At 44.5% G+C, this 13,596-nt stretch overlaps 1 protein-coding gene across 4 annotated transcripts in view; it reads right to left on the reverse strand.

The window, feature by feature from the left end:
• Nucleotides 1-13,134, reverse strand: part of pals2b (protein associated with LIN7 2, MAGUK p55 family member b) — a 45,351-nt gene extending 32,217 nt beyond the window's left edge. For 2 of the 4 annotated variants that reach the window (XM_067424899.1, XM_067424897.1), the window contains exons 1-3: nucleotides 13,018-13,134; nucleotides 4,840-4,915; nucleotides 4,707-4,740 (exon numbers count right to left, since the gene is read on the reverse strand). In XM_067424899.1, coding sequence (XP_067281000.1) covers nucleotides 4,707-4,716 — 10 coding nt within the window. In that variant the 5' untranslated portion in view covers nucleotides 4,717-4,740; nucleotides 4,840-4,915; nucleotides 13,018-13,134. The remainder of the gene's footprint in view (nucleotides 1-4,706; nucleotides 4,741-4,839; nucleotides 4,916-13,017) is intronic. The other 2 variants (XM_067424901.1, XM_067424898.1) reach the window with 1 other exon arrangement.
• Nucleotides 13,135-13,596: the final 462 nt, after the last annotated feature.

Genomic DNA, 13,596 nt, shown 5'->3' on the forward strand with positions numbered 1-13,596 from the left:
AACTAAAGTTAAACAAGTGAAATTGCATGCAACCACCCCTTTAAAAACAATTAGATTCTCAGAATCGGATGTCATCATAGTTGGGTAAACTTTTATAGAGTTAATGAAATATATTTTTTGTTTTCCAATTTGCCACCCATTCCAACCTGCCTGCTCACGCTTCTTCACCTCTTTTCCACACTCCCCATTGCTCGGACTGTTGAACCCTAAGTACTTAAAATCCTGCACCTTCTTTACCTCTTCTCCCTGTAACCTCACTGTTTCACTTGGTTCTCTCTCATTCACACACATGTATTCTGTTTAGCTGTGACTAACCTTCATTCCTCTTCTCTCCAGAGCAAACCTCCACCTCTCTAGACTTTCCTCCACCTGCGCCCTGCTCTCACTACAGATCACAATGTCATCTGCAAACATCATAGTCCATGGAGATTCCTGTCTGACCTCATCTGTCAGCCTGTCCATCACCACCGCAAACAAGAAGGGGCTCAGAGCCGATCCTTGATGCAGTCAAACCTTCACCGTGAAGTCCTCTGTCTCACCTACAGCACACCTTACCACTGTCCTATGCTCTCATACATATCCGGTACCACTCTTTCTTGGGATGAAACCATACTGCTGCTCACAAATGTCCACTTCTCCCCTTTCCCACAACTTCATTGTATGGCTCATTAGCCTAATACCTCTGTAGTTTCCACAATTCTGCACATCTCCCCTGTTCTTAAAAATCGGCACCAAAACACTTTTCCATTCCTCAGGCCTCCCCTCACTTTTTAAAACCTTGTTGAACAACCTAGTAAAAACTCTACTGCCATCTCTCCTAGACACTTCCATACCTCCACTGGTATGTCATCAGGACCAACTGCCTTTCCTCTCTTCATTCTCTTCAAAGCTCTCCTAACTTCACCCTTGCTAATATTTTCTACTTCCTGGTCAACAATATTTGCCTCTACAACTCTTCCCTCCCTGTCATTTTCCTCATTCATCAGTTCCTCAAAGTACTCATTCCATCTTTCCCTCACCCTCCTGTCACCTGTCAAAACATTTCCATCTCTATCTTTTATCACTCTAACCTGCTACACATCCTTTCCATCTCTATCCCTCTGCCTTGCCAACCGATACACATCCCTCTCCTCTTCCTTACTATCTAACATTGCATACATGTCCTCATACGCTTTCTGTTTGGCCTTTGCCACCTCTATCTTAACCTCACGCTGCATCACCCTATATTCCTGTCTGCACACTCAACCACCAAGTATCCTTGTCTTCTTTCCTCCTTCCAGGTGACACACCTAGCACTTTTCTACCTGTCTCCCTGCACTCTGGCTGTAGCAGTCCAGTCATCTGGAAACACTTCTTGACCACCTAAAGCTTGTCTCAACTCCTCCCTGAAAACCACACAGCACTCTTCCTTTTCCAACTTCCACCACTTTGTCTTTTGTTTTGCCTTTACTCCCTCCATCTTCCTCACCACCAGAGTCATCTTATACACCACCATCCTGCTGTCTAGCTACACTCTCACCTACCTCTACTTTACAATCGCTAATTTCCATCAGATTACAGCGTCTACATAAGATATAGTCCACTTGTGTGCTCCTTCCACCACTCTTATATGTCACTTGTGTGTTCCTGCCTCTTCTGAAAGTACGTGTTCACCACAGCCATGTCCATACTTTTAGCAACGTCTACCAACCTCTGTCCTTCTGGGTTCCTTTCCTGAAGACCAAACCTCCCCATCACTTCCTCGCCCCCACTATTCCCTTCCCCAACATGTCCATTCAAATCTGCCTCTATCACTATCCTCTCACCTCTGGGAACAGTCTGCATTACTTCCTCCAACTCGCCCCAGAATCTGTCTCTCATCCTGCTTACAGTAGGTCAACAGTAGGTTGACTGTAGGTCAACGGCACTGATGGTGGTCATTGATAACCCGGGACCAAACCGATCCGGTATGGAAGTGATATTTGTGATTCGCATAATGAATTTGGCAAATTTTTTACGTCGGATGCCCTTCCTGACACAACCCTCTCTATTTATCCGGGCTTGGGACCGGCACAAAAGGTATACTAGCGTGTGACCTCCTGCACTAATATAATATAATATAATATAATATAATATAATATAATATAATATAATATAATATAATATAATATAATATAATTAATATAATATAATATAAGAAATTGCTTTCACTGTTGTTATTTGCAATCAAATCATCCTTGTTCACATTACTTAAAAAACAAATTATGTAACTACATGAAATTTATTGTTTATAGTTGTTTATACAAAAGAATTGTGTTGTCAGCATTACTTAATAAGTTTTTGTTTGGTCATCTTAATGTTGCTGAGTGAAATGAACAAACTGGGCAGTGGATCTGTAGTTCCCAGCATGCTTTGCAAGGGACTGCATTAGGATAGTAAATTTGGGGATTAAAGTGTTATTTTATGTTTTTCAGTAAAAGGGAACGATGTTGTTTGTTTATGTTAGTGTATAATGTTCTGTTATTTTGGACATTTAGAGGAGTTTCTGTCATTTTGTGGTTACCATTATGCAGAAGAGTGGTGCCTGTGTTTAGGCTGTGGGCACTCATACACACACATTTACTGGAAGGAATTCCTGCCCTCAATTAAATTAGTTATTTTTTGCTGTTTTTTTTTTTTTTAATACTTGTTGTTATTTAATACTCTTCCACTTATGCTTGTAGAGCAAATAGTTACTTTAATAAGGTAAATTAAATAAATAAATGTGTTCACCATATATATACATAAAACAAATCTGAATTGTTATATTTCAAAGAAATGTTGTCAGTTTTCCTTTTTTTAATTTGTTTATTCAACTAAATGGTTAATTAGAAACTACTTAACACACTTGCATGGAACCACTTGACACTTTTTTTATGTAAATCCAAACAAATATTTTTTTTGAGTGGCTCATCCAAATGTCTGGTCTAAAATAATTGTTTTCTCTTGTTTTTTTTAACACTGATAGTCTATTTACTGATAGTGTATTCTGATCTGAGGTCAGTTTGTAAGAGGAATCCAGCAATGACAGTCACTCTCTTGCACAGCTGTGCCGTAAGAGGATACGATCTGTCCCTAATCCAGCCGCTCCTCCCCCACAGCTCCCTCTTTTCCTCCCCCCTCTCCTGGCATTGCCTTCTGTAAATCTGAGCTGGATTTTAATCTCAATACAACCACAGTGGATTAGGGAATCCATTATGAGCTTGCTGGAGAAAGGCTGAAAAGACACGTCCAAGCATCAGGTGTGTAAATGACTCATTGGAGAGGTGGGAAAAAAGTTGATGAATAATGCCTGAGGCATTAATTACTTCCAGGAAAGGTCCATATGTTCACTGCACATGTTCTTTAAATGATGCATTTAACAGGGAAGTGGCAGTGAGTTTAGAAGCTATCTTAAACTTTAGTATTTGCTAGTTAACCAAATAGCAATTTTGGTTAATTACACACTTCTGAACAACCCGAATTAACAAATGACATCTGACAGAACATGCAAACCATCACTGGCTTTCAAGGACAATCTTCTGTCACAGAAAAAAGCCCATTATCTTTGTAAGGTATTATACGAATTAGAGGCTAACTCAGAGTTACACATGTAGAGCCTTTGCAACTTGTTATACTCCTATAAGCCTGTACCAATTGCAGAAAGTAGCTTTAAGTAGCATTTAATGTATGCCGTGTCCCATACACAATTAAAAGATACCAATGTAATAAAACTCAAATGAAGGCTTTTATTTCCAAACAACTGTTAGTGAACATTTAGTGAACATTTGCTCTTGGTTAGCTATAGCAACACATTTTAGTAGGCTTACATCTGTGGAGAAAGACTATGAGGACTCATCTGACCTTCACATAATGGAGTTACAAACATATATTTTTCTATATTTCTATATGTAAACCTTCCCAAATTTGCACTGATATTCAGGGATAAACATTTGTTACTTGAAATCAAATAAACATTAACTGAAATAAAAATTAAATATTTAACAAACTCAAAAAATAGAAATTGCAAAAACACAACAAAATTACCAAAATTTCAAATAAAATGGAAATGGAAAATCTAGAAGTAAAAACTTAATAAAAATAGCATTTCGATAGTTAAATAACACTGCGGATATTTCAATTTAACCATTTACTACAAGTACTTTTTTATACCAGCTTAATTTTTGAAGTGCTTCACAGTCGCTTTTTGACTTAATGGCCTCTGTCAAGTGGCAAATGTGTGACTCTAATGAACAAACTATTCATATACTATTATTAATTATTATTATTAACATCTAAAATTATATCTTATTAATAACACCTTTATAGTAGTTCCAAAAAAGTTAAATATTTAAACAATTCTAAAACAAAAACGTACCATGTGCACATATCATGGGCTTTACAGTAAAATGATGTTGAATGGGGTCCTTCGACTAAATAAAGTTGTCCGTAGAATTGCCAGATTTTATATCAGGACATGGTTTTCAGTAAAAAAAAGTATCATGTTCCTACATGTTTATAGATTAATAAAATTATTGTCATTTACTAAAATAGTCACAACTCTTTATACGCGACCTGAATCACTAACCAGAAGTTATTTTACAGCAGTTTTATGACTGGCTTATAAAAAGCACTTGTACTTTCATAGTAAGCTGCAGGCCAGACAAGTACACTCAGTCTTTCTCCTGCTCACTTCTCCATATCTCTACCTGTGATCATGGTTGCCAAACAATGAGATTCCAGCTGTGAAGACAATGTCACATTCAATAATAATGTTTAAATACTATCAAGTAACATTGGAACAATGAACACACACTCCACAATCTCTGACACACGACTCACTTGTGGCCGATGGTGTTCCCACTCCCTCCCGTGCTGCTACAAACTTCTCATCCACTGCTCCAGGCAAGTGCCGAATCTATAGAGAGAAAGACCATTTTACACTAATAACGCACACACTTCTCTTCTTGGGTCAGGACGGAGACTGTCACAGCCCTGATCCTGATACAGCGGGCCATTGTGTTAATTGTTATTTGAGGTCAGGAGGCAGTTCGCTGGTTTGTTTTGTTATGCAAAATCCACTATGCTTCTTCACCATTGATCTCCTCATGCCAGTCTTAAAAAAATTATTCTTTATAAAAGCAATGCATGATGATGATTTATTGGCATGGCATTTGCCATCTGTCATGTTTAAGATATCTTAGATAGGATGCTTGAATATATCACACGTATAAATTTAGCCTAGTCATTCATGTGTTATTGACAGGTGTGAAGAACCATAAAATATGTTCTTTAATACCCTATATGCAGGACCAACATCAGGAGGGACAACTGGGAATGGAAAGTCAGAAGACAAAGAGTACAGTGGGTTTCTATATGTTATTAAATATCTTAAATGAGTGCATTATACTTTTATGTTTAACACGTTTCTTAAATTTTCTTCTAGTAATGTTTCCAAGATGTTTCATTTAATATCTTTAATCAATATACAAAATGTTATTAAAACTAAATTAATTATTTAAAACTAAATCCATCAAATGATCTCCTATTGTTGAACCGAAAATAGAACATAGAAGCACTTTCATTTTCAAGAAGTTGGACAGTGTGCTATACATTACATGACAGATAAAAATAGGTGGCCAACATACATGTTGAAATAAGATGGATTCTTGAGGGACTGTGTAATTCTGTAAGCGTCAGCGAATCTCTGTTATTACTGTAAATTTTGTTTACATGTTACTAGCGAAAACAGCAAAAAAGACATAGAATGTTAGTAGAATAAAAATTAATTTAAAAAATACTCAAAAACAATATCAAAGATCAACAATGAGAGGAGCTTGCAAACATAACATTTCTTTCAAAAAGATTTCTTACATAAATTTCTTTACAAATCTATTCAGACATCTCCAACATTTTCTCACATTCTCACAGTTTATTCACTATAGTTTAGAAAATGGTAATAAAATAATTTCATCTTGATTTTAAGACGTCAAATAACTTTAAAGTATGTAATGGACTACAATCAACCAATCAGCTGTTAATTTAGGTCGACCATTTACCAACAATGCTTCATTTACCAACAATGCAAACCACAACCATCCAACGATCCTAACAATTTCCAAAGGACAAAATCAAGTCCCGACCTACATTTTTTTTTCTGGTTTAAAAAGCCGTTTCACTATATATCACACTGTAAAAAATATTTTAGAAAAAAAGTTACCTGGTTTCCTTAAAATTTTGAGTTCACTGAAATTAAAATTTTGAGTTGAGAATGATTTTTTTTTTGAGATTCGACAACCTTTATTAAAATATTATTGTAATACAGTTCGTGGATGAAAGGAAGGAGGCGGGAACCGGCGAACGTTTCACAAACATTTATTAACTCAAAATAAATAAACAAAATGAAAGTAAAACCGCGGGCAGCCCCTCACGGACTACTGCCCGCAAACACACAAAATAAAATGTGGGCAGCCCCTCACGGACGACTGCCCACAAACACCTAATTGTCACATGCCTGTCCTGTCTTGTGTGCACATGTGGGTTTTGTCAGTATGGCCTTTGTGCTTCTGTCATTGTCTGATCCCTCCCCCTTGTTATCTGATTAGTGTGGATTTCTCCCACCTGTTCCCTCTTGATTTCTTCCCTTTATAAGCTCCTTGTGTTTGTCAGTCTGGGTTGGATCCTTGTGTAATGTCTGCGTCTCCCGTCCTCCCCGTGATTCTGTTGGTTTGTTTAAGTTTATATTTTATTATTCTATTATGTGTTTTTCCCCCTCGTGGGTTTTGTTTTGAGTTTATGTTTTATTTGTTATAAATAAATATATCATTTTCTGCACTTGAGTCCTCGCACCATTTTCCTTTGTCTGTGACGTAACAGAAGGATCCAACCGTAGAGGACTCAGCAAGAGGATTGTTTATCTTTGTTTGTTTGCTCTTTGAACTATGGAGCTAACCAGGCACGTACAGGTGATGCGGCAGGTGAACTCTAAATACATCCGCCAACAGGGGGCAGGTGTAAGAGAGTTCGCCTGCCAATTCCTTATTGAGGTGCATCAACTGTACCTCAATGAGACAGAGAAGGCAGAGGTGTTTAACCTCTGCCTGGACATGCCTCTCAGCCCCATGGAGGTTGAGAGAATGGGAACCCCGGACTTTTGGGAGTTTGTGGAACAGCTGGACTCCAGTCCCTCTAGGACCAGGGGCTGGATAGCTCCGGTGGTTCCTGTTCCAGTGGCCCCAGTTCCAGTGGCCCAAGCTCCGGTGGTCTCTAAGAGGAGGAGGAGAAGGAAGGCTCCCTCCGTGCCTGTTCTTGTGGTCCCAGTTCCAGTGGTCCCTGTGCCGGTCCCAGTGCCGGCGGATCGTATGCCGGTGGTCCCAGTACCGGCGTATCGTGTTCCGGTGGTCCCGATTCCGGTGGATCGTACTCCGGTGGTCCCAGTACCGGCGGATCGTGTTCCAGTGGTCCTGAAAAGGAGGAGGAGAAGGAAGTCTCCCTCCGTGCCTGTTCCGGTGGTCCCAGTTCCAGTGGTCCCTGTGCCGGTGGTCCCACTGCCGGCGGATCGTGTTCCGGTGGTCCCACTGCCAGCGGATCGTGTTCCGGTGGTCCCAATGCCGGCGGATCGTATTCCGGTGGTCCCAGTGACGGCGGATCGTGTTCCGGTGGTCCCAATTCTGGCGGATTGTGTTCCGGGTTTCCCTGTGCCGGTGGATCGTGTTCCGGTGGTCCCTGTGCCGGTGGATCGTGTTCCGGTGGTCCCTGTGCCGGTGGATCGTGTTCCGGTGGTCCCAGTTCCGGTGGTCCCTGTGCCGGTGGATCGTGTTCCGGTGGTCCCTGTGCCGGTGGATTGTGTTCCGGTGGTCCCTGTGCCGGTGGATCGTGTTCCGGTTGTCCCTGTTCCGGTGGATCGTGTTCCGGTGGTCCCTGTGCCGGTGGATCGTGTTCCGGTGGTCCCAGTTCCAGTTGTCCCTATGCCAGTGGACTCTGTTCCGGTGGACGCTGCTGGGCAGGAGATGCCTCCCAGGCGCCCTGCTCTCACCGCGCCTCCCAGGCACCCTGCTCTCACCGCGCCTCCCAGGCGCCCTGCTCTCACCGCGCCTCCCAGGCGCCCTGCTCTCACCGCGCCTCCCAGGCGCCCTGCTCTCACCGCGCCTCCCAGGCGCCCAGCTCTCACCGCGCCTCCCAGGCGTCCAGCTCTCACCACGCCTCCCAGGCGTCCAGCTCTCACCGCGCCTCCCAGGCGTCCAGCTCTCACCGCGCCGCTGAGGCATCCTGCTCTCCGTGCGCCCCTGAGGCGTCCTGCTCTCCGTGCGCCCCTGAGGCGTCCTGCTCTCCTTGCGCCCCTGAGGCGTCCTGCTCTCCGTGCGCCGCTGAGGCGTCCTGCTCTCCGTGCGCCCCTGAGGCGTCCTGCTCTCCGTGCGCCCCTGAGGCGTCCTGCTCTCCGTGCGCCGCTGAGGCGTCCTGCTCTCCGTGCGCCGCTGAGGCGTCCTGCTCTCCGTGCGCCGCTGAGGCGTCCTGCTCTCCGTGCGCCGCTGAGGCGTCCTGCTCTCCGTGCGTCGCTGAGGCGTCCTGCTCTCCGTGCGTCGCTGAGGCGTCCTGCTCTGACTGCGCCGCCCCGGCGCACTGGCCTGCCCGCGCAAAACCAGCACCCTGCTCTGACCACGCCGCCCTGGGTGCCTGAACTTTGTGGGCCACCATGGCCTCCTGAAAATTTTGTTTTCCCTATTCCCTCCTTGTTGACCCTTCCCTTGTTTGTTCCTTCCTTCTCTGTTTCCCCTGTTCCTCCTGTCCCGCCCTGGTCTGTTCCTCCCGTCCCGCCCTGGTCTGTTCCTCCCGTCCCGCCCTGTTCTGTTCCTCCCGTCCCGCCCTGGTCTGTCCCTCCCGTCCCGCCCTGGTCTGTCCCTCCCGTCCCCCCCTGGTCAGTCCCTCCCGTCCCCCCCTGGTCAGTCCCTCCCGTCCCCCCCTGGTCAGTCCCTCCCGTGCCCCCCTGGTCAGTCCCTCCCGTCCCCCCCTGGTCAGTCCCTCCCGTGCCCCCCTGGTCAGTCCCTCCCGTGCCCCCCTGGTCAGTCCCTCCCGTGCCCCCCTGGTCAGTCCCTCCCGTGCCCCCCTGGTCAGTCCCTCCCGTGCCTCCCTGGTCAGTCCCTCCCGTGCCCCCCTGGTCTGTCCCGCCCTGGTCTGTCCCGCCCTGGTCTGTCCCGCCCTGGTCTGTCCCGCCCGTCCCTAGTGGAGCGTCTGGTAGCCGCTCCTTAAGGAGGGGGTAATGTCACATGCCTGTCCTGTCTTGTGTGCACATGTGGGTTTTGTCAGTATGGCCTTTGTGCTTCTGTCATTGTCTGATCCCTCCCCCTTGTTATCTGATTAGTGTGGATTTCTCCCACCTGTTCCCTCTTGATTTCTTCCCTTTATAAGCTCCTTGTGTTTGTCAGTCTGGGTTGGATCCTTGTGTAATGTCTGCGTCTCCCGTCCTCCCCGTGATTCTGTTGGTTTGTTTAAGTTTATATTTTATTATTCTATTATGTGTTTTTCCCCCTCGTGGGTTTTGTTTTGAGTTTGTTTTATTTGTTATAAATAAATATATCATTTTCTGCACTTGAGTCCTCGCACCATTTTCCTTTGTCTGTGACGTAACACTAATAACACAAAAACAAAACATAACATAAAATCCAGGCCTGGTCCTCTCTCGTCTTCCGCTGTCCTTGCTCCTCCTTATATGCTCCCGTCACATGGCCGCGAGACGAGACCGGTGTGTGCCACGCAGCTGGCACTCGTGAACATTAATCACCGGCCCACTCTCGCGGTCCCTCGCCCCGCTGCCTGTCACACCACATACCCCCATCGCCCCTCGCAGGCCGGGGGGCACTCCCGAGACTGCGCTCTAACCCCCCCCCCCCCCCCCCTCCCGGGGGGGCGATCACGGCGGCCGCGGCACCTGGGGGCAAGGACAGAGAGGCGAGAGAAATGTAGACGGGAGCACGAGGAGCCCGCGGACGAGAGAGGGGAGAGAGGAAAAAAAGAAAGAAAGATGAAAAAAAAATTCTGGTCCGGTTCCCAGACACACTGCCGTTCGGCCCTTCGCCCGCCGAGAGGCTCTTCCTCGCGGTGCTGTGCGATGGCACTGGACGCCTGGTGGGCAGCTCGATCCTCCTCCGCCCCCTGGCGGCCGGCGGTGACTCCTCCTTCCGAGGGACCCGGCAGCGAGCCCCGCGCTCCCTGCTCCTCCCCTCTCAGGCGGATGGCAGCAGGCTCCGGCTCACGGCAAGCGCGGCGACTCCTCCGCTCCCTCTCGGACGGCAGCCACCCCACCTCGACCCAGGGGCACGGCAGCGAGGTCTCTGTCCCACCTTCCTCGCTCCAGCACCATCGCCTCGGGCAGCCCTTGTGGTCTTTCATCATCCGCGCTGCCCGAACTCCTCAGCACCGCGATCCCCCTCAGCAGCGAGGGCTCTCCGACAGCGCGTCCCTCCTTCCTCCCGGGTTTCGGCACCAATGTAATACAGTTTGTAGATGGGAAGGAAGGAGGCGGGAACCGGCGAACGTTTAACAACATTTATTCAAAATAAATAAACAAAATTAAAGTAAAACCGCGGGCAGCCCCTCACGGACGACTGCCCACAAACACATAAACAAAACTAAACATAAATTCCAGGCCTGGTCCTCTCTCGTCTTCCGCTGTCCTTGCTCCTCCTTATATGCTCCCGTCACATGGCCGCGAGACGAGACCGGTGTGTGCCACGCAGCTGGCACTCGTGAACATTAATCATCGGCCCGCTCTCGCGGTCCCTCCCCCGCTGCCTGTCACACCACAATTATTAAAAGATTTTATAAGCGTATTGGGTAATTGAGTGTGTTTTATTTCTGATGACGCAGTGAAACATGCCAAATAGTGCTATTTTCATGATTTATCAAATTTTGTAGGTGGTTCAGATACAATAATATTTTGAGTTTCTATTTTTTAAACAAATTTCCTTCATTGTATCAACTCAAATTTTTAATTTCAATAAACTCAAAATTTTAAGGCAACCAGGTTACTTACTTTTTTACGTTAAACCAACAAAAAACAAAAACAATTTTTTACAATGCATAATTGGAAAACAAAACACTGTCACAACTTCCGTTCCATGCCAACTTTATAGACAAAAAATGTCATAATAAGAGCACCAGAAGACACCACCATTAAACACATAACAAATGTATTCATTACCGTATTTTTCTAATTTAGCATGGATACAATAAAGTTCGTGTACATCCGCTTTTATGAATGTCTCTTAGGATCGGTTCTCATAAGGAGGACTGGTAACCTGGGTCTGCAAACAGCTTAATGTCCATACCGCAGCCTGAGCTGCTGATGTCTAAATACTTGACAGTTAGTGAACTTGATGGAGCACACACACGCTCGTCTCTGAACAAAGGGTACGACACATTGCAAACCCCCCTCGCTACACACAGAGACACTTGTATGAATATGTAGGTCAGTTTGTATGATGAAGTGCTCTGCAAATAAGAGGATTATGCTGATTGTGCCAAGTGTTACAGCAAAACAAATAATGAAAGGCAACAACAGTTCTCATCATCATCATGGTATCATCATGTCTAGGTCATTTTATATAAAAAATGATCACATTATTGGTGTGTGTGAGGGGGGGGGGGGGACTTAGACTAGATATCATATATAATGTTAATGATAAAGCAAATGTTATATTGTACTTGTTTTGATATATTTGAATTGTGTCTACATGAGGCTTCCTTTTTCTCATAAAAACTGTGAAGAGAGACTTTCAATCAGCATACTTTTATTTGTGGGTGTATAATTGAATTGATAAATTATACATTTATAACATATAAATTACATTTATATAACACTGATCATCATTAAGGAATTGAGATAATGTATATCAAAAATAAAATGCCAAAGACAAAATTCTATTATGAACATATAACGAAGACAGATATAATGAGGATTATTTATATATATATATATATATATATATATATATATATATATATATATATATATATATATATATATATATATATATATATATATATACATTATTATAATGTGTGATAATTTTATTTAGGTAAGTGTATGAATTAAGACATTTTATTAAATAGATTATTTAAATAGCATTGTGGAGGGGGTAAAACAAAGACTAGTATTGCTCTAAGGTTTTCTGATATTTAGAGATAACTGAAGCCACGCCCCTTGGAACCCCAAGTCTTCTGCGTAATGACGTAGAGGGATTCCCCGGTCACTTCCCAGGAAATGTTTACACGGGCAGATGTCCAGGGTTCGTGTGGGAGTAGGACACTGCGTAATTATAAAATAAGCAAGATCTATTACACCACGAGTAGTTACCAGACTGCACACAGTTAGCGGTTTTTGCGCAGTAGAAACAATTAAGGCCGAAAGAAGCTCAAGTGCGCAAGCATCCACTGTGTCCTCTTCCCACAGAATACACAGTCAAACCAGAAAAGATAAACGCAAATTTATTCGATGAACATTTAGGAAGTTGCATGAAATATTCCTTTATTACCATGTTTCGTTCCCAAATAACATTTTCTCAAGCTCTGCTCCATCAAAACTGCAACGCGGGACTTGAACGACACCATTAGAGGAGCAGAAACAGATCAATATCAGCAGAAAGAGGTGAATGATATGTAGGATAAAACATTTATAATATGCATTTACAAACTATATTTGTTGCAGATTCTTTTTACACGCGCGGCCATTTTTGTTTTTTGATCAAAGCGCAAAACAGACTTTGTTCCACCTGAACCATGACGGGACACTGGACAGATGAGAAGGACCTACTCCCTGGTGCTCTCCAAAAACTCACACACAATGCGCGTGCACATACAACACGATCAATTCACGCACACTAAAAAGGACAGCTGGGGGCTGGACTTCCGAAGGAGTCATTTCTACCCAAAAGTGTCTCTGTCCGGCACATGCAGTGTTACTTTTAAATGATACACAACTTGTTCCAATCAGCACTTCGGAAATAATATGATATCTGCACTCACCTAGGTTGTTCCGAGTCCTCTCCAGTCGCACCGGTCGGTCAGATATTCAAAGCTTTCAGTGGTCGTGGGTCCCGTGGTTTACTATTCGGACACACACAATGCCAATCAAACGCCAAGCCTCGCCTTTTGAGTGACGTCGGTGCGACTGGACCAATCAGAACGCACTCTGGGTTTACTCCTCGCCCTCTCGTGGCTGATTATGCGAAACAGGGTTGCAGGTCGGACTCAGATGTGCGTGCTGAAAAGTATGGGCGTTCCGAAAGGTAAGTTGCTACAACGGAAGCTATAACCTCTAACTCAGGTGTCCAATCCTGCTCCAGCCTACTGTCCTGGAAAGTTTAGCTCCAACGCCAATTTAACACACATGAACCAGCTAAACAAGGTCTTTCTAGACACAGGCCTAGAAAACTTTCGGGCAAGTTTGTTGAGGCAAGCTGGAGCCAAACTCTGCAGGACAGTGGCCCTCTACTAGGGCCGAGTTAGTTGGACACCCCTGCCCTGACCCTACGACCCACACATGGAAGTGGTTACACTGATAACACATTATATCCTAGATAAGAATATAGAGTTTACCTTTAT

Source organism: Pseudorasbora parva, chromosome 19 (genome assembly GCF_024679245.1).
Source record: "Pseudorasbora parva isolate DD20220531a chromosome 19, ASM2467924v1, whole genome shotgun sequence".
Classification (NCBI taxonomy): Eukaryota; Metazoa; Chordata; class Actinopteri; order Cypriniformes; family Gobionidae; genus Pseudorasbora; species Pseudorasbora parva.